This window comes from Mixophyes fleayi, chromosome 2, assembly GCF_038048845.1.
Source record: "Mixophyes fleayi isolate aMixFle1 chromosome 2, aMixFle1.hap1, whole genome shotgun sequence".
NCBI lineage: Eukaryota > Metazoa > Chordata > Amphibia > Anura > Limnodynastidae > Mixophyes > Mixophyes fleayi.
Window position 1 is genome coordinate 11,392,483 of NC_134403.1, and position 22,784 is coordinate 11,415,266.

The window sequence follows — 22,784 nt, forward strand, 5'->3', positions numbered from 1 at the left end:
GGGTATATTTACTAAACTGCAGGTTTGAAAAAGTGGAGATGTTGCCTAAAGCAACCAATTAGATTCTTGCTGTCATTAATTTAGTAAATTCTAGAATCTGGTTGCTATAGACAACATCTCCACTTTTTCAAACCCGCAGTTTAGTAAATGTAGTCCTTGGGGCTTGATTCATTAAGGAACGCAAAGTACAGGCAATTTGCATGTGCACACTGCAGTATACGCACAATGCAGTTCCATCAGAAGGCATAAATAAAAAAAAATATTAAAGATATTAACACTTTTAAACCCCCCCGATTTCTCCTCCCATTGAAATACAAATATCATGATGCTATTAAGGGTGGGGTAAGTGTTCCCAAACATGACATAGGCCGACAACGACTTCAAAACAGCGATGAATATAAATACGACATAGAAGAAATAAAGACATACCATAGTTTAGAAGCCTCACAGCACTGGGGTCATGAGTTTGATTCCTGACCATGGAATTAGTGGCACTATATAAATAGTTGTGATGATTTAGATCAGGCCTGTCCAACCTGCGGCCCTCCCAATGTTATGAAACTACAAGTCCCAGCATGCCCTTCCAGCTATCAACAGGTTGTCTACTGGCAAAGCATGCTGGGGCTTGTAGTTTCACAACACCTGGATGGCCGCAGGTTGGACAGGCCTGATTTAGATGCCCAGTATGCCTGACACTTGTTAGAGCAGAGAGGTATAAAATGCGACTGGAGAAAAGGGCAGCGACTCATTTCACAGACACAGTCAGTCTGTTTTAAGGCAGCAATGCCACGACCAGCCGCCTGGATAATGGATCTTTTATATAGATTCTGACACACATTGTCCAGCACCCTGTGCTGACCAGGCACTGAAACGTCTGATATAACATCAGATGCTTTAACATCAGGATGCAATATTTCTCTAGACATGGCGTTAAAACAGTTTAACTTACAGAATTCACTTAAATCTTTGATTTCCCAAAACTTGCTATTAGAATTGTTCATGTAATTTGTCTTTTTAACAAAGCAGGATACAGGTTACTACCTCCGTCCTGGGCTTTCAGGCTAAAAAGACCCGTTGGCTACTGAGATGTAAAGGTCACACATGAGATTAACATGGGGTCCGTTCTTCAGACAGTTGCAATAACACATCAGGAATCAGTACATTTCTAATACACAGTATCAAAAATCAGTACATTTGCAGTGATATAAATTGGCGCCTGCCCAACTAATTGAAATAAATTCTACAATAAGTTTTTCTTATTTCCTGCCACAATTCCTTTCACTGTTTTTGTCTCAAAAATAATGCGAGTTGGCCTTTTCTCTCAGTAGAGAAACCTCACTACGCCTCTTAAGGAACACACAGCTTTACAAAATAATGATAAATATTCTTTTTCAAATCGTTATGGACTGTATGAGTTCATAGAGTCCTTGCCCCAGATTGCTGAAAAGAAAAAATCTGGATGGGGTTGACATCACTAGTTAGGGGGTCAATAATTTCGCTAGGTTGATCTCTGGAGAGACCAACAGAATAATGTTACATCTGTTTTTCAGCTTCTTAAAAGACCCTTTTATGGAAGACTAATATTGAACCAGTTGGGTTTAGCAAATCATGCTTTGATACGGTTGGATGTTGAAGGGACTTGCGTTTCTTTCTGGTAGAGACGTTGGATATTTTCAGCTCACTTATCAAAGTCTTTGCAGTTTAAGGAAATGTTAAAGGTCTCCTGACAATTTGACTATATCCAGAAACACTTAAATAGTAATTTTTTTGGCCGATCACACAAGCAGTGATTAGAGGGGAAATTATATATTGGAAAATGTAAGATAAATGATGCTGTCTTGTCCATAAATGCTCAAAGGGAGTTATTTTCGTTCTGCCAATCGGGCAGGAGCCGTACGTGGACGAGAGAGTGAAGTTGAGATAACGCCTGAGGTTCGGGTAGAATTCCAAGTTCAGAGAGGAAAAACTGACCTTGGTCTATTCATTTTGCAAAGAGTGACTTGGTGTCCATATACACCTGCAACAGGAATGGGAAACACCCTTTGTATTATGAGATCTCAACATTTTTGTGATTCCCAGAAATTTATTTTTTTTGTATTGTGGATGTCCTGAATGATCTGTAGCACGCTATTTTAAAACTCGGTTGGCACTCATAACTCGCTCTTTGTACCCCTAAACAACTATGGAAACATTCACGTCTCTTGGGTTTTGATCAGATGAGGACTGTGCTTTCAAGGCCTGTGCGCTCTCTGAATAAACATTTCTGAGTCTGAAAGGTCTGGGAAGAGGTGTTTAAACAGGTCATCGAGGAATTTAGAGAGGGTATGGTCGCCTGATGTCTCGGGAATTCCTCAAATGCAAATGTTGTCTCTGCATAACCTGCTTTTTTTGGGGCTTCTTGATAGGCCTCACGTTAATGTTTCTTTCCAGCATGACGTTTCAACGTAGTTTGTAACAAAGCTCTTATAAAGTCTGCTAGTCAGACGATACAAGTCAGCAGTGCAATGAATAGACTGGCCGACAACGGTCACTTGGATAGTGTACTATACTGGACGCATTGCTCAGAAATTTATGAATATGCTAATGACATCCTTTATGGCTTTTCAACACACCGTTCCCCCAGAATTTCTACAAAAAAAATCTTTTCTTTATTTTTATAAAAATATCAAATTATCTTCAACATCTTAAGAAATTCTATTTCCAGGATAGGGTGTATCATCTCCAAGCTTAATACACAGTCCTATGAAAAGTAAAGAACACTCCCTTACATATCAGGGCATAATTAAGAAGCATGTTGTCCTCACCAAGTCCTAAAATTTGGTAAATGTAATTTCATAGGTCAAATAACCCATGACAGATTTTTCTTTGTCATTATTCTACAAATGATAACCCAACAAGAAGCCGTGTGTGAAAAAGTAAGTACACCCCATGATCTTGTATTACCACCTATAGCATGAAGTAGGTACGCTATACCTGTATGAGGTTATCGGTCTCTTACATTGTATTTGGGGAATTTAGGTGCTCTCCTGCTCCCAGCACTGCTTCAGTGCTGTGATGTTTGAGGACATCATTTATTCACAGCTCTTGAGGTTCCATCACATCGTCTCACTGCAGAATGATGGACTTCACATTGTTTGGAAATTACTTTGTAACCCCTTCCAGACTGACCAGCGGCAACATCAGATGTCTCCTCTCCTTGTGTGATGGTAATAAATGGATTTATTTTATCCTTTTATTATTGTTCATCTTTAATTGTTTTTTACTGTTCTTTTCCTCCATCTTTTTTTTTCTTCCCTTTTTCGTTCTGTCTTCACTCTTTTTATTCCAAAAATTGATTTAGTTTATTAGTAAGTGCTTTGATTGTGTTACGGGTTTGGAACTGGGTGTTTCCCCAATGACATTCTGCTCCTGATATCAAATGGTTGGTGATTTAGTGCGTCCTCTGATAGTATCTGGCAGGGCATCATGTGGGGGCGACAGCCAATTCTGAGCGTGCCCACCGTTGGGTGACCAGCAGGGTGATAACTCCAAAAGTGTGTTGTTTCTTTTTGTCCTGGAAGCAAGATACTTATACAATTGTATTTCCTACTGAAACTTATGTATGCTACATATATTTATTCAATTAATCTCATCTGTTAAGGAGAAATATATATATATATATTAATATATTAGTGTCCAAGGCTGTGAATTACACTGTGTGATATTACAATTGTTAATATAACAAGCAGCTAATATGTATCCAATAAATAAAGGTTTCTTCCCCATCTAATTCGAGCTGAAATCTGCTGAACGGAATAATTTATGTGACATTATACACTATGCGGGGAATTCTATTCTCAAAATATCTACGGGAGGTGTCTGCAGAACAGTCGCAAGACACTTTTCGTGGATTTATTTGCTTGTAACGCTCATTTTGTTCACACCCCATAGAGGTAAAAAAAGCAATGAAGAACATTGCAGACAATTGAATCCGCCCTATATAGCAAAAGTCTGTGAACACCTCATTCCAAAACCATGGTCATTAATATGGAGTTGGTTCCCCCTTTGCAGATATAACAACCTCCACTCTTCCTGGAAGACTTTTCACTAGATTTTGAACATGACTGCGGAGATTCACATCCATTCAGAGTATGAGGTTGGGCACTGATGTTGGGTGATCAGGCCATTCATCCCACAGGTGTACAATGTGGTTGAGGTCAGGGATCTGTGCAGAGCAGTCAAGGTCTACTACACCAAACTTCATTTTTTTTTTTGTTATGGACCCACTTTGGGCACAAAAGGGCCTTCCCAAACTGTTGCCAAAGTTGAGAGCACACAATTCTCTAGAATGTCATTGTATGCTGTAACATTAAGATTTCCCTTTAGTGGCACTAAGGGACCTTCTTCACCTATTTTTACAATTGCCAGTATGCATTCTGTTTGGAGGCGTTCTTCTGGCATCTGCCAAACCCAAATTCATCCAACACACTGCCAGATGGTGAAGTGCGATTCGTCACTCCAAATAACATTTCTCCACTGCTACAATAGCGACCACTACAGGTGGCGTTTGGCATTGCAGTGTTCTAAAACTTGTGTGTAGCGGCTCGGACATGGAAACCAATCCACGAGTCTCCCGATGAACAGATCTTATGCTAATGTTGCCTCCAGAAGTAGTTTGGAATTCGGTAATGAGTGTTACAACCAAAGATCGATGATTTATATGCACCATGAGCTTCATCTCTCGGCAGTCCTGTTCTGTGAGATTGTGCGGCCACCGCTTCACGGTGGAGCTGTTGTTGCTCCCAGATATTTCCACTTCACAATAACAGCACTTGCATATGACCGGGGCAGCTCTAGCAGAAATTCGTTAGAAAGGTGGCATTCTATGACAGTGCCACAGATTCTACTGCTAATGTCTGACTAAGGGGATTGCATGGCTGTATGCTGCATTTATGCACCTGTTAGCAATGTCCAAACACACTAATTATAATTAAAGGGGGGTCCACATACTTTTGGCCATGTAGTACAGAGTAATAACGAGATACCTCCGAGTGTTGGGTGCAGGGGCAGTATGAGTATTATCTCACTTGTACAGCACTGTATAAAAGAGGGGTATTATTTACAGAGAAACTAGGAGCAGAGTGTGTAACAAAAAAATCTTTATTGTAATCAAAACAAAACCAGAAAGCAAATAAAAGAAAATCCGTTTCTTAAAGCGTTCTCCGAGACGGTCCTCTTTCTATGACCCTGCTGCTCCCCCCTCACTAAAATCCCAATCTCCCTGTGATAAGGAAACTTGGACTGATCTAAGTATTCTGAGTAAGAGGAATCACAGAGTTAGGGGTACAGACAGCAGCATCTTGTGATCAGGATCAGCCAATCACACATCTGCTTTCATCACCTACAGACCACACAAGGTAATGATCAGACGTTATGTGGTTGGCTGCTGGTGGTAGACCAGGACCTCAGATTGTCCACTGCATACTTTAGTGTTTGGACAAATTAAATGAATTAACTGTGTGCAATGTTGATTATTTACTTCATCTGCAAACTCACAAAACTCACTATAAATACCAAATAGCCCCCAAACATTCAGTAGATAATTGTGCATTGTTGCACTCCCTGAGATTAAACTGTGACAGCATCGAATGCCGGAGACTGAGGAGGTGCTGGATCATGGGGTTCAGGTATTATAAGGGTGAGGTTCTTAGTCTAATCACACCTGTCCCAGTGCCACCTGGCCACACATAAGCTGAGACCGGATAGAGGATAATTGCAGAAGGGAAAGTGCTATAAGCATAAGAATTGATCAGCTGTTGTCCATTATACTGTTTGGATTCGTTGAAGTGCTCAGTCTTTAGAAGAACAAAGAGCCTCCTAGTGGAGACTACAGCCAGTAACTGGATGATTCTCGCAATAGTAGCAGAGCCAAGGTAGAGGGCTTCTGCTCCAGAAAGGCACACACATCACTGGAGCAAGGATTTCAGTAACCCTGGGTAGTTAGGGGTCCCCCAGCCAGTCACCGGGTCCCACCCTGGAGCTGCGCAGAATCCTTGTCCTAGGACAAGATCATCAATGCAGGATAAGTGACATCCTTCTGTGACCTGCAGGTGAGAGAGGGAGAAAGTCGTAGACCACCATGTCTTTCATTCTGCAGAGCGCCATACATCAGAGAGGCTGCAGGTGGGAACATGTTGGGGAGGCATATCACCGACGGTGTGCACGGGAAAAACTCAGTACTTACGTCATATAGAGCATCTGCGGCTTGAAGACGGTACAATGCCGGGTTTAAGAAACCCAAGGGGGAGAGACCCCTTTTTATACGCTGGTCATTAATTAAAGAGAGAATTCCACCGAACACGGGTGTGGAAGCCTACAATAAATATGAAAGTGCATCAGGGAGCATTCATTTACAGGACGGTTAGTTTATTCATATAGAGGTGACCTGGTTACTGCCTGCACTGATTGCCAGACACATAGCAGCCTCAATCCTATTACTAGTCACACTCTGCAGAAGACCACCATTGCTAAGCTTTCTATCCCACCCTCCATGGTTATATGCACAATGCACGGACTCCCTCATTGCCAGGCATATTGCATAAAATCCACCATAACTGGACATTTGGTTTAGACTACCCCCATGGCCCTTACACCCCCCCCCCCCTTCCCAATTTTCACAGGTCCCCCCATTCCAAGAAGCACTTAACTACTGTGACTATAATCAATACCCTCAGCCTCAGTGATCCCTGCAATAAGAGAAGCCTGCTGTGTGCTCCTCTGTCTTTCCTCTCAATCTCCTGTAACAGAGCCATTACACCATGTCTGCGGGCTCAGGGGTAAATCTTTGCAAGGGATCTGTGAGCGGAAGAGGAATGACGCAGAACAAGAACAGTGTAACTAGAGGTTGCATTGCTGAGTGATGAAGTGGTAATTGTGGTGGATTTCCTCTTCCAAACTCTGTAAAAAAATGTTACACCATCAGCACGCTCAGGAGTAAGACAAGACAGGCAATCCATCATCAGGAGAAAATGAATGTCTGTAACTTAGCCAAGGGGAAAAAGGTAGAGGGCTGCATATAGATAGGACATGGGGATCAGAAGGAAGGACAGGGGGAGAAGAGGAGGAGGGAGTAGGACATGGAGAGTAGGACACCAGAGAAGAAAAAGGATGAGAGAGAAAGCAGAGCGGAGGATAAGGGAATTAGGCCGGAAGGGAACAGGGAGAGAAGAGGAAGAGCAGGGAGGGGGAAATGGAGAGTAGGGCGGAGGACAGAGGAAGGACAGGGTAAATAGGGTGGAGGAAGACAGGGAAAGCAGAGTGGAGGACAAGAAAATAAAGATGGGAAAAGAGATAGAGAGAAGAGAATGCAGAGTAGGTTTGAGGAGAAGAAGGAGCAAGACAGAATCAGACCAGAATGTATGAGTATCAGAAAGAGAGGGCAGAGGGCATCAGAAGAAAGAACAACAGAACAAGAAGGAATAAAAGATAAAGGACGACCAGGAAGAAGCATTAATAAAAGGTCAGAAGGGGAGAGCAAGAAGCTAAGAAAACTGAAAGTATGCTATGAGGCTGCAATGTATCACCAGGCAGGTCTTGGAATAGCTGGATCTAGCTCACATCAAAAGCTTTGCCGTCGAGTGCGGTGTCCTCTTTATTATTTATTCTTTCTGGGTGTAGTTATGGAACCTGCAGATTACATCTATCTGTCTGTCTGTTGGAGTATCTCCTGGGAGAGGCGCTCTGTGCTTGTTTGAGTCTTATTCTAAGATTTTGTTTAAATCTTGGAAGGTGAATCAACTACTCCCTGTGAGGAAATGTCTTCTGGGAGTCCAGATACATGTAAATTATTTTGCCGACATCTATTGTCTAAATCATCGACTCTTTGTTGCATTAACCTAAACTGTGTCGCCTTTTGAGCTACGACCGCCATGAGCCTGGTGTTGTTCTCGTCTGCAGATTCACTACTCTCCTCCAAGAACGCTAGGTATGTAAATTCTTTTTGTGGATAGTCTATTTCCTTGTGTAACAACTCTTGTAGTTCTAACACTTCAAAGTCCTGCTTGATCGGCAAGGTTTAAGCTAGTGTAGAACCTCACAGATGTCATGTTATATATATTTTATATAAGCTTGACTTTTATATACACGACTTTGAACTGTAGGGTGAGAGTATTTGAGTCTTAGTTAACTAATGAAATTTAAATCAATAGGGACCTGATGGTGTTTAGGTGGGATTTTGAAAAACTAGGATCAGAAATTATTGCTGTTAGTTCAATAGATGCTAATGGGGATTAAGAGACTGCAAGTTTGGTCTCTCTACTCTCATCAAAAGTGTTTGTTAAAGGTGTATATCACATCTTGTGGTTTATTTATGATTAAGGGTCATCATTGTCACCTACAGCTGGTGACCCCCACCATAACTAAGATGTCCTGACCATGGAATGGTCTTGTCCTCCACGAGTCCACAGCGTGGTTCTCATAATACGTTGTCCTTTACGTACATTCCAGGAGCGGTGGTGCACGAGCTCCATGCAGACAGAATTGATGGTGCGGTGATACGGGTGATCCATTTTAAACAAGGTGTTGCACCATTTCTTTATAATCTTAACTCCTTTAATGTACATTTTATCATGTCTCTCACAGAGGAAACATGGCAGCATTTGTGCCAAATGAAGATAGAGTGAGTTCAAAGACTGTGACTACGCGACAATCTGTAACAACCATACCTCGCTCATCAGTCTTAATATCACTCATATAACCATAGCCCTAGACAAGAGTCAGAAAATTCAGACTCCTATCCTACTTGTGATGAAGAGTGGTTTAAGCAAATGACCAGAATACTCGTGTATGTAAAATTTTACCAATAAAGAAAGATTGCATAAAAAACAAGAAACAAAAGGAGGTTAAGCAGGATAGAATGGATCAGGCCCAAGACCAGTGGGAAAGGATCAGACTAAAGAGGCATGAGAAGAGAGGACAGCGGGGAAAAGAGGAGGTGGAGGGGGATCAGAGCCGAGAGGAACGTGAAAGGAGCAGGACGGGGGAAAAAAAAAGGATGACAATGGGAAAGGAGGAGGATCAGGAAGCAGGATCAGAGCCGAGAGGTACGTGAAAGAAGGAGACCAGCGAGAAAGTAGGAGGATCGGAGCTGAGAGGTACGTAAAAGGAGAAGGACAGCAGGAAACAGGAAGGAGAAATGGGCCCGAGATTAGCGGGAAAGGATAAGCTCAGAGAATAGGGAGGAGGATGGAGTGATCGGGACAGGGGGCTTGGGAACATTGCTATGGGAAGAAGAGGTTTCCAGCAAAGTAGAGAAAGGCCTGAGCTGAGTTTCCGGTGTATATGCTTGAAGGGCGTGGGGTGGATCCGTAATAGTGGGAGTTCCTACTTACACGGCCAGTAAGTGCCCACAACAGCCCATACACTGTTCCCCTCACACTTTCCTTAGCTTATGATCGAATGTAAGAGTAACGTGTGACCCTAGAATCTCACCGAGGTGCCCGATACCCATGGAATTGGGACCCGGTCTGTCACAACCCAGTAGTTGTCAGAGAGAGCAGCCACATCAGGATACGCCCGTCCGCTGCGGTTATAGTAACTGTCTGGTGGCATCTTCACCGTGGACTTCAAATACTTTGATACTGCGGAGACCTTCAGGGAGAAGTAGATGGGAAACCCAGAGATGACCTGATAGAACAATGACTGCTATAAGATTTGGATGTCACAAGACAAGCTGATGGCCACCTTACCTGGTAGTCTGGCATGGGGAAAACATTGCTGAATCCACCCCCACTGATGTAATCAGTCACTTCATAAACTACCTGAAAAGGGTTCTTAAAGGAGGTTCCACCAACAGTGGTGACATAAGGACTGTGAAAAGACACCAAGCATTACTGGACATTATATTATGTACCCTGATAACGGAGTAATTCTAAGTCAGCCACTGATGGATTGGGTCTATTTAGTATTTTGCATAATAAATCCACCTGATAATTCTCCTTATATTGACCCCAATCCCACAAACTGGTAGATTGATGCATATATATATATATATTTTATATGCCCATGCCGCCCTACACGGCACACTACCTTCCCTACAGTACAGATTACCTGCCCATACCACCATTATACTTGTTTGTTATGATAAAAAATACTGCCATAAATCTCAATTAAAAAATGTTCCCAACAACGCCAATTTACAAAAAAACAGAACGGAAATTTAGTAAAAGAGGAAGTTTTTTTGTCAAGTGACGCCTGAAACTCCTCCATGGACCCCATCCTACAGAGCATACTGTTATACACAGTCAGCGCAGAGGTCATTGGATGAGAACTTACTCACCTGCTGGCGGGGAAGCTTGGACGGAAGACATCTTTTCCTTTACCAACTGCTCTGCAACCAGCTCCTTCGTCGCCTGAAAAGTTTATTACACAGTTTTGTTATCTGGATGTCTGGCCTACGTTTTAGTAGGGTCCACATGCCTCAAGCACAGAGATGAGAGGCTTGAGAAACATCCCACCAATCGCTGGCAGGAGTGAGCACTGGATGACTGCATCGCATGGTAGGTTGATCTGATTGCACAGACTGTGCTATGTAACATAACTGACCAATCCTGAACCTACAAATTATATACCAGCTGCTGGTATCAAACATTTATTTGGAGCTTAGAGAAAGGGGGAATTGCTCTCATTCTCTGCCAAATTGGAAGTCATAGCTTGTGGTGGGACTCTGGATATCTGCAAACTTCTGAAGAGCTGCTGATTAGAATAACAACCCTCTCTTCCGCCCTTAATATATGAATCTTCATCTTTCCCTCTCCCTTTCTAAGCAAATTGTTCAATAAAGCATTGGAGATAATCATAGTGCCCATTCGATTCTCTGCCAGAACCATAGAAACACATTACATTAGTTGAGCCCCTGTTTGGTCAGGGTAGTTGACTGCATAAACCCAAGGGCTGGGCAGGGCAGGAAGGATTAACCAGGGCTATCGATACTTCCACAACAATTACCTGAAGCAAACAGGACCGTGAGACCTCGGGCAGCTGCCTTCATGAATTCTGCATTGATTCTTTGCATGAAAGCCACCGACAGACTGTCCTCATCATCGCCATAACTGATTGTGTGAACCCACGGGACAGAAGACATGTTACTCAGCAATATCATCCATTCCAGGAATGGTTCCTGGGACTCGTGGCGACCTGTGGAGATGATACATATTTGTGGCACTTTGTGAAGGACCAGCGCCCTCATACCTGATGAAATCAATGGATGGAATCATCTACCCTCAAAGCACGTGAAAAAACTCAGATCAGTGGTACTCAAATACCACCATTGTTCTAGGAGCACAAAAAGAGACCGTTCCAATAGAATGTATTGCTTATCTAACAATTAGGTCGCCCCAAAAAAAAGACATATTGGTCAGGACCAGTTATTTACTACTGGACAAATTCTGAAGGTGCATCATGTGAGGGGACATAAAGCTCTCCCATATCATGATAACGCCGCTGACACTGACTTACCCGGGTTACTAAATACCCAAGTCGAAATGTTTGCCCCCATGCTCATGATGTACTCTACATCCAAACTGGCCTCCAGGCCGGCGCGGCCTCCTCCCTGCTCGCCAATCACCTGATCCACCTCCGAGCGGTGCTGAAAGCTTCCACCAAAGAGCTGCATAAATTCAGAGAGGTCCCCGGGGTGGAAATACTGTTCCAAAAACTGAAAAAAAGACAGAAACATTGGTTAGAAAACTAAGGCGGTGAAGCTTTGATGTCCTCCATGTGGGCTCTCAATATCTAATAACTGAATTCAGATTGTTACGTCTGTATTTAAAAACTTTATTTTGCTGATATTTCTTTTTCAAAAAAAACCGTACACTACAAACCGAATCCCACTTTTAGCTACCAGCCTGGAAGAGCATAATTAGGTAACATCTGAGGCTCTCTTGCCTTACATTTGTTCTGCATTATATCGAGGACTGATTTATGAATTGCTGAAAGCCAACTTATTCCTAATGGGTGGAGACTGGTACTTAGGTGAGAGTTGGGGAGTGCGAGTGGATTATACATACTTTGAGTAATTAGTACCTGAGCACAGGCCTGGCTGTTGTTGGGGTGAGTTCCGACATCACTGGCAGAAAGATTATATCTCTGACGCAGGATGGAAGGGGTGACCCCCAGGTGAAAACCTGCATCTACATCACTCTGTCTGTTCTCTGATCTCCTCAGGACTTTCCTCTCAGGTGGAAAACGATGCAGGCCCCCCACTGAGGAGAGAAAGAAAATTATGTCCGACTATAACTAACTCTATACAGATACAGGAGCCTGCCTTTTCCCCCCTCCCCTATATACAGATACAGGTGCCTGCCTGCCCCCCTCCCCTATATACAGATACAGGTGCCTGCTTGCCTGCCCCCCTCCCCTATATACAGATACAGGTGCCTGCCTGCCCCCCCCTCCCCTATATACAGATACAGGTGCCTGCCTGCCCCCCCCTCCCCTATATACAGATACAGGTGCCTGCCTGCCCCCCCTCCCCTATATACAGATACAGGTGCCTGCCTGCCCCCCTCCCCTATATACAGATACAGGTGCTTGCCTGCCCCCCTCCCCTATATACAGATACAGGTGCCTGCCTGCCCCCCCTCCCCTATATACAGATACAGGTGCCTGCCTGCCCCCCCTCCCCTATATACAGATACAGGTGCCTGCCTGCCCCCCCTCCCCTATATACAGATACAGGTGCCTGCCTGCCCCCCCTCCCCTATATACAGATACAGGAGCCTGCCTGCCCCCCTCCCCTATATACAGATACAGGTGCCTACCTGCCTGCCCCCCTCCCCTATATACAGATACAGGAGCCTGCCTGCCCCCCCTCCCCTATATACAGATACAGGTGCCTGCCTGCCCCCCCTCCCCTATATACAGATACAGGTGCCTGCCTGCCCCCCCTCCCCTATATACAGATACAGGAGCCTGCCTGCCTGCCCCTCTCCCCTATATTCAGATACAGGTGCCTGCCTGCCTGCCCCCCTCCCCTATATACAGATACAGGAGCCTGCCTGCCCCCCCTCCCCTATATACAGATACAGGAGCCTGCCTGCCCCCCCTCCCCTATATACAGATACAGGTGCCTGCCTGCCCCCCCTCCCCTATATACAGATGCCTGCCTGCCCCCCTCCCCTATATACAGATACAGGTGCCTGCCTGCCTGCCCCCCTCCCCTATATACAGATACAGGAGCCTGCCTACCCCCCCTCCCCTATATACAGATACAGGTGCCTGCCTGCCCCCCCTCCCCTATATACAGATACAGGTGCCTGCCTGCCTGCCTGCCCCCCTCCCCTATATACAGATACAGGTGCTTGCCTGCCCCCCCTCCCCTATATACAGATACAGGTGCCTGCCTGCCCCCCTCCCCTATATACAGATACAGGTGCTTGCCTGCCCCCCTACCCTATATACAGATACAGGTGCCTGCCTGCCCCCCCTCCCCTATATACAGATACAGGTGCCTGCCTGCCCCCCCTCCCCTATATACAGATACAGGTGCCTGCCTGCCCCCCCTCCCCTATATACAGATACAGGTGCCTGCCTGCCTGCCCCCCTCCACTATATACAGATACAGGTGCTTGCCTGCCCCCCTCCCCTATATACAGATACAGGTGCCTGCCTGCCCCCCTCCCCTATATACAGATACAGGTGCCTGCCTGCCCCCCCTCCCCTATATACAGATACAGGTGCCTGCCTGCCCCCCCTCCCCTATATACAGATACAGGTGCCTGCCTGCCCCCCCTCCCCTATATACAGATACAGGTGCCTGCCTGCCCCCCCTCCCCTATATACAGATACAGGTGCCTGCCTGCCCCCCCTCCCCTATATACAGATACAGGTGCCTGCCTGCCCCCCCTCCCCTATATACAGATACAGGTGCCTGCCTGCCCCCCCTCCCCTATATACAGATACAGGAGCCTGCCTGCCCCCCTCCCCTATATACAGATACAGGTGCCTACCTGCCTGCCCCCCTCCCCTATATACAGATACAGGAGCCTGCCTGCCCCCCCTCCCCTATATACAGATACAGGTGCCTGCCTGCCCCCCCTCCCCTATATACAGATACAGGTGCCTGCCTGCCCCCCCCTCCCCTATATACAGATACAGGAGCCTGCCTGCCTGCCCCTCTCCCCTATATACAGATACAGGTGCCTGCCTGCCTGCCCCCCTCCCCTATATACAGATACAGGAGCCTGCCTGCCCCCCTCCCCTATATACAGATACAGGAGCCTGCCTGCCCCCCCTCCCCTATATACAGATACAGGTGCCTGCCTGCCCCCCCTCCCCTATATACAGATACAGGTGCCTGCCTGCCTGCCCCCCTCCCCTATATACAGATACAGGTGCTTGCCTGCCCCCCCTCCCCTATATACAGATACAGGTGCCTGCCTGCCTGCCCCCCTCCCCTATATACAGATACAGGTGCTTGCCTGCCCCCCTACCCTATATACAGATACAGGTGCCTGCCTGCCCCCCCTCCCCTATATACAGATACAGGTGCCTGCCTGCCCCCCCTCCCCTATATACAGATACAGGTGCCTGCCTGCCCCCCCTCCCCTATATACAGATACAGGTGCCTGCCTGCCCCCCCTCCCCTATATACAGATACAGGTGCCTGCCTGCCTGCCCCCCTCCACTATATACAGATACAGGTGCTTGCCTGCCCCCCTCCCCTATATACAGATACAGGTGCCTGCCTGCCCCCCTCCCCTATATACAGATACAGGTGCCTGCCTGCCCCCCCTCCCCTATATACAGATACAGGTGCCTGCCTGCCCCCCCTCCCCTATATACAGATACAGGTGCCTGCCTGCCCCCCCTCCCCTATATACAGATACAGGTGCCTGCCTGCCCCCCTCCCCTATATACAGATACAGGTGCCTGCCTGCCCCTCCTCCCCTATATACAGATACAGGTGCCTGCCTGCCCCTCCTCCCCTATATACAGATACAGGAGCCTGTCTGCCCCTCCTCCCCTATATACAGATACAGGGGCCTGCCTGCCCCTCCCCTATATACAGATACAGAAGGCTGCCTGTCTCACCCTCCCCTATATACAGATACAGAAGTCTGTCTGCCCCTCCCCTATATACAGATACAGGTGCCTGCCTGTCTCACCCTCCCTCCTGCATGTACATAGATAGGTTCTGTCTGCCACAACCCCCCCACATTGCCTGGTATGGACACAAGTGTCCACCTCTATGAAGAGACAAGTGCTCACCCTTCCCCTAATGTACACAAACAGGATTCCACCTGCCTCACCTCCCCCATAAACAGACAGACATCCCCCGCTCCCATAGACAGGTGTCACCCATCTGTCCCCTTCCCCTACAGTTGTCCATCATCTCCAATACTAACCACAGTCTGTCCTTTCCATATAACTAACCAAAGTCAATCTGTGAAGCCACCTCAGGGATCAGCGAATAGACGGAGCTGGAACGGACCACACTAACGTTTCCCTTCTCGTACCGGTGGAACTGGGCGCCAGGGAGCAGACTCTCTGCAACGCTGCAACACAGGGTGAGAAGAGGCAGGATGAGGGTACACAATATAATACAAGCTGGAGATTAGAGGAAGATGAGGTAATATTACAGCCAGTCCCAGTCTCTTGTCCTAATATACAGCACTGAGGCACCAAATTAGTAAGAAAAAACCTGACTGGTCTCACATAATGTGTTCCTGAGGCATCACCACTCCTGTTTATATAAGGGTGATACATAGGAGAGATGGGGGCACAAGGCCGGTCATTAAGGAGACAAACAGGGAAACACCGGGAGGTAAGGGAGAGCTCGGAAACAAGTAATGAAAGGTAGAAGGAGACAGAGGAACATCTGAGGCCGACAACAAGAGTCAGACAAGAGCCGGAGGGCGGAGAGGACAACAGAGCAGTGCTGGCACAGAAGGGGTTAATCACGGGCGGAAAAACCAGACCTCTATCGTCCTATATAGTTTGTTGCGGGGACGTATTCAGTTCAGAGTGGCTTCTGTGGGGTATTAGCATTTACAGAAGTGGAAGTTGCTCAATCAATTTATAGGCTCATAGCAGGTGGGGTTATCCTGAAAGGAACAAACACACAAAAAAAATCCCCCCAGCACACTGCTATAACCAGCAAAAGACCTGTCATTTCTACTGTAGATAACAATGCAAAAGTCTTTGTTGCACACATTTGCAAATGTATGTTAAAGACACCCGCCACTCCATGGCGCTTTTACTAATAGGGTGGTCCTAACTCTAAACAGTGAGTCCCATATATTTGCACCATACATATGTGTTTTTAAATTGAGAGCCAACTTACCAAAGAGGTACCCCAGAAGCCTCCAAACAGCAATTCAGCGCATTACTCCCCCTCAGCTACTGACACCAACATGCCTCTCAGACAAATACAGGAGTGGAAGTTGCTCAATCAATTTATAGGCTCATAGCAGGTGCTGAAAGGGTGGGGTTATCTACAGTAGTAATGGCAGGTCTTTTGCTGGCTATAGCAGCATGCTGGGGGAATTTTTTGTGGGTATTAGCATCTAACACCCAGGGTGCGGGCAGGGTGCAGCTGGCAGAAGACTGACCTGGCCTGTGTTCGGCACTCTAAGAAATCTCTGGTCAGGACACTGTCGCACTCCTGGACCCCGTGTTTCTCCAGCCAGGTCCTTACTATCCTCAGGGTGTCATCCGATGGTTGGACCAGAGTACGGAGCTCATCCAGGGACAGGAACTGACCTGCAGGAGACAGATATCAGACATTGTCTGTGTCCATATTGCCAGCAGAGCCACATAGTAGTCGCTCAGTATCGAGGCTCACGTTACCCCACATCGGACTCATGCACGGTGTACAGGGGGCGTATTTCAACTGTAATGTGAATACTAAATTGCACTGCAGTAATATGTATTTAAAACCAACATAAGCAACATAATCACAAACAGGAGGAAAAAACAGGGAACAATTACATTAAAGACCTTTTACTTACATGCAGCAATTAAGCACACATTGGGCCATAGTTACAACACACAGAACCGCCGTGGGCGTTGATTTGCAGATGACCCGACTATGGCGAGCTGAGGCAGTGCAGTGAAAGCGTTCCATTCTCAGTAAGGAGTTGGCGCGCCTAGTTTTGTGGATCCATGCAAAAAGGTGAGGTGGGAAAGGGGACATTTTTAGGGGTATCCCTCGTCAGGAGAGGAGCACGCCCATTTCCATGCTGTAAAAAGACTTCCGAATCACAATGTATGATCCATGGAAGTAGTAATTTAATAGCCTTATATATGAAGCTGTACAAGAAGCGTCGTGGTCTCTAAGAGGTTAAACAGGTAACCTGCTTGGGATTGGTTACAGATAATCTTTGGAGATCAAAGCTAACCTTATTAACAACCTTCTCCTCTTTCCCATGTAGTAATTAGGGGGGGGGGTCCTGATAGCGCAGCAGCTCCATTGCAAACAGAATTATAACATGTAAATTCTCCACAGTTAACACGTAAGGTGCAATAACATCACTGCTAACATACAATGAGCTTAGAAATATGGCAGCGTGCAGGGAGCAACTTCTGAGGGATATAATGGGTGAACTGTAAATTGTGATATATGCGAAAAAGTACAGTTCATCCTCCTCTATAATACATAATTTATTTAGCCCTAGTTTCATTTTTAGACAGACTTGATGAGGGGTTATTTGTGTATGTAGTAAATCATTTACCATAATGCGAGGACTCGGGGTCTGACACCCGTCCCACCAACTCTTGTAACTTGTCCACATTCTGCTGCTTCAGAGCAAATGTCAGTATGACAGGATCGCTCCCTGCGAGGCGCGCCGTCCGCGTCCATCCCTTCGGGATCCTGGAAGACAGCATTCAATGGGTGAGAAGAGTATGAGTTACATCTCCATGGAGACCCCTCCGTTACTGTCAAGTGGAAAAGATTATATACCCTCTTCTCAAATCTGTGCTGTTACTCATCAAAACATAATTATCAATCATCCAGCCCTCCCCAAGTCCTAAAATGTTTATAAAGCTAAACTCATGTGACAGATTTTACTCAATCATTATCTACTCAACAAAAAAATAAGTCACATGAAGAAGCAATATGTGAAAAGCCAGTGCACCCTACTGATCCCATATCAAGGAAGAAGGGGATTTTTCTCTCTCTTCTAATTAACATCTTTATGTTATCATCGGTAAAAGCTGCCACCTCTGTACAACAGGAGGACCTTTGGTAGTTTTGGTCTGCAGTGTTACCGTCAAGCCAAGGAGATGAGACAAATGCAATGGTCTCAGAGAGGCAATTGTGGCTGCTCATCAGGCTGGAAGTTCATCATTCTACACCGAGAAAGATTATTCACAAGGAAAATCTGAAAGACAGCAGCCAATCTTCCCTGGTGTGGGAGGCCCAGCAACTTCACCCAAAGATCAGACCATGTGGTGCTCTGAGAAATTGCAGAGAACGTAAAAGCTATATCCAGGCTCTACCCTTAGAAAAAGAGACGGCACAAGTAAGACTTTCTGTCAGGATCTGCCTCGCTTCCTCTGCAGTATTGCCTCAGGATGCTGCTTCATCTTGGTAGCTCCTGCCTCTGGGGCTATATTGGACTTTATTATTATGTTTACCCTGCAGTATCTGTGAACCACCAGAGGTGCTGCTATTCTGCCTTTCTCTTCCCACTATCAGGGGTTAACTAACTGCACTAGTTAATCATTCACACCTGATTGTCGCCTATAGTTATACAGTATAACCAGTGACACTTCTGTACTGTACGCTATAAATAACTGTGATTCTGTTATTACTACAGAAGGGGAATAATCCGCCTGAGCTGTCGCAGTTGTTGTCAGACATTGTACAGCACCTTCCAGAATTAACCACTAATCAATACAGTTTTAAGATTGGAATGTCTGACTCAAAGGTCCCTTCTTCAGGCAGCTCATTACTAGGATTCACTTCTATACAATATTCTAGTTTCTGCTCACATAATAAACAATATATAATACTACATAAGAAATGGACTCTGACCTGAGACTCTGATCTGGCTCCAGATAGACCCCTCGTGATGGGACGGCCAGCAGGACACTAAGCACCAGGAGGAGGAGGATCCTGGAAAACAGGTTATCATCATTATTATACCGTATGCCAGGAACATTCTACATTCTCTGTCTGTGGCTTTAAACTAAGTACGGGAGCACTGACACCTGGGGGCCACACACCACCCTCTCAGGACACCTGGGGGCCACACACCACCCTCTCAGGACACCTAGAGGCCACACACCACCCTCTCAGGACACCTGGGGGCCACACATCACCCTCCCAGGACACCTGGGGGCCACGCATCACCCTCCCAGTACACACTGACACCTGGGGCCACGCATCACCCTCCCAGTACACACTGACACCTGGGGCCACACATCACCCTCCCAGTACACACTGACACCTGGGGTCACGCATCACCCTCCCAGTACACACTGACACCTGGGGACCACGTATCACCCTTCCAGGACACACTGACACCTGGGGCCACACATCACCCTCCCAGTACACACTGACACCTGGGGCCACGCATCACCCTCCCAGTACACACTGACACCTGGGGCCACACATCACCCTCCCAGTACACACTGACACCTGGGGACCACGTATCACCCTTCCAGGACACACTGACACCTGGGGCCACACATCACCCTCCCAGTACACACTGACACCTGGGGACCACGTATCACTCTCCCAGGACACCTGGGGGCCACACACCACCCTCTCAGGACACCTAGGGGCCACACACCACCCTCTCAGGACACCTGGGGGCCACACATCACCCTCCCAGGACACCTGGGGGCCACGCATCACCCTCCCAGGACACCTGGGGGCCACGCATCACCCTCCCAGGACACCTGGGGGCCACGCATCACCCTCCCAGTACACACTGACACCTGGGGCCACGCATCACCCTCCAAGTACACACTGACACCTGGGGCCACACATCACCCTCTCAGGACACCTGGGGGCCACACACCACCCTCTCAGGACACCTAGGGGCCACACACCACCCTCTCAGGACACCTGGGGGCCACACATCACCCTCCCAGGACACCTGGGGGCCACGCATCACCCTCCCAGTACACACTGACACCTGGGGCCACGCATCACCCTCCAAGTACACACTGACACCTGGGGCCACACATCACCCTCCCAGTACACACTGACACCTGGGGTCACGCATCACCCTCCCAGTACACACTGACACCTGGGGACCACGTATCACCCTTCCAGGACACACTGACACCTGGGGCCACACATCACCCTCCCAGTACACACTGACACCTGGGGACCACGTATCACCCTTCCAGGACACACTGACACCTGGGGGCCACACATCACCCTCCCAGTACACACTGACACCTGGGGCCACGCATCACCCTCCCAGTACACACTGACACCTGGGGACCACGTATCACCCTTCCAGGACACACTGACACCTGGGGCCACACATCACCCTCCCAGTACACACTGACACCTGGGGACCACGTATCACCCTTCCAGGACACACTGACACCTGGGGGCCACACATCACCCTCCCAGTACACACTGACACCTGGGGACCACGTATCACCCTTCCAGGACACACTGACACCTGGGGGCCACACATCACCCTCCCAGTACACACTGACACCTGGGGCCACGCATCACCCTCCCAGTACACACTGACACCTGGGGACCACGTATCACCCTTCCAGGACACACTGACACCTGGGGCCACGCATCACCCTCCCAGTACACACTGACACCTGGGGACCACGTATCACCCTTCCAGGACATACTGCCACCTGGGGTCACGCATCACCCTCCCAGTACACACTGACACCTGGGGCCACGCATCACCCTCCCAGGACACACTGACACCTGGGGCCACACATCACCCTCCCAGTACACACTGACACCTGGGGCCACGGATCGCCCTCCCAGTACACACTGCCACCTGGGGACCACGCATCACCCTCCCAGTACACACTGCCACCTGGGGCCACGTATCACCCTCCCAGGACATACTGCCACCTGGGGACCACGTATCACTCTCCCAGGACATACTGCCACCTGGGGCCACGCATCACCCTCCCAGGACATACTGCCACCTGGGGACCACGTATCACCCTCCCAGGACATACTGCCACCTGGGGACCACGTATCACTCTCCCAGGACATACTGCCACCTGGGGCCACGCATCACCCTCCCAGTACACACTGCCACCTGGGGCCACGCATCACCCTCCCAGGACATACTGCCACCTGGGAACCACGTATCACCCTCCCAGGACATACTGCCACCTGGGGACCACGTATCACTCTCCCAGGACACACTGACACCTGGGGCCACACATCACCCTCCCAGTACACACTGCCACCTGGGGCCACGCATCACCCTCCCAGGACATACTGCCACCTGGGGACCACGTATCACTCTCCCAGGACATACTGCCACCTGGGGCCACGCATCACCCTCCCAGTACACACTGCCACCTGGGGCCACGCATCACCCTCCCAGGACATACTGCCACCTGGGAACCACGTATCACCCTCCCAGGACATACTGCCACCTGGGGACCACGTATCACCCTCCCAGGACATACTGCCACCTGGGGACCACGTATCACCCTCCCAGGACATACTGCCACCTGGGGACCACGTATCACTCTCCCAGGACACACTGACACCTGGGGCCACACATCACCCTCCCAGTACACACTGCCACCTGGGGCCACGCATCACCCTCCCAGGACATACTGCCACCTGGGGACCACGTATCACTCTCCCAGGACATACTGCCACCTGGGGACCACGTATCACTCTCCCAGGACATACTGCCACCTGGGGACCACGTATCACCCTCCCAGGACATACTGCCACCTGGGGACCACGTATCACCCTCCCAGGACATACTGCCACCTGGGGACCACGTATCACTCTCCCAGGACACACTGACACCTGGGGCCACACATCACCCTCCCAGTACACACTGCCACCTGGGGCCACGCATCACCCTCCCAGGACATACTGCCACCTGGGGACCACGTATCACTCTCCCAGGACATACTGCCACCTGGGGACCACGTATCACTCTCCCAGGACATACTGCCACCTGGGGCCACGCATCACCCTCCCAGGACATACTGCCACCTGGGGACCACGTATCACCCTCCCAGGACATACTGCCACCTGGGGCCACGCATCACCCTCCCAGGACATACTGCCACCTGGGGACCACGTATCACCCTCCCAGGACATACTGCCACCTGGGGACCACGTATCACTCTCCCAGGACATACTGCCACCTGGGGGCCACACTGACACCTGGGGGCCACACATCTCCCTCCCGGAACACACAGACGGGGCCACACATCACCCACCAAGGACACACTGACACACGGGGTCACACATCTCCCTCCCGGGACACACAGCCGAGCCACACATCACCCTCGCAGTTCACTGACAACCGGGGGCCACACATCACCCACCAAGGACACAATGACACCCGGGGTCACAGCCGGGGGTCTCACGTATGTGGGGTCGGGTCTGTCCCTGTCCACAGCAGTTACATAAGAAGAGCCGGTTACCTGTGTGACATGTCTGCAGCGCCCGGAGACCGACTGAGGCTGTTACATTGTATCTCGGTCATGTCCTCCCTGTCATGTGACTGTCAGCTGATCCGTCTGGTCACATGTCACATTATTACACCCCCTCCCTAAATGTATCATTATTATACTGTCTGTATATATTCTGTATACTGTGTATC

General features: G+C 48.3%; 1 protein-coding gene across 1 annotated transcript; it reads right to left on the bottom strand.

The window, feature by feature from the left end:
• Positions 1–5,123: 5,123 nt before the first annotated feature.
• Positions 5,124–22,727, bottom strand: TPP1 (tripeptidyl peptidase 1). Its single transcript, XM_075198477.1, has 13 exons — positions 22,606–22,727; positions 19,019–19,099; positions 17,712–17,851; positions 16,590–16,740; positions 15,412–15,533; positions 12,061–12,239; positions 11,494–11,692; positions 10,984–11,172; positions 10,316–10,388; positions 9,726–9,846; positions 9,469–9,627; positions 6,224–6,352; positions 5,124–6,083 (listed from the first exon to the last, which is right to left on the bottom strand). Exons 1-13 carry the CDS (start codon positions 22,665–22,667, stop codon positions 5,946–5,948), a joined length of 1,743 nt encoding a protein of 580 aa, XP_075054578.1. The 5' UTR covers positions 22,668–22,727; the 3' UTR covers positions 5,124–5,945.
• Positions 22,728–22,784: the final 57 nt, after the last annotated feature.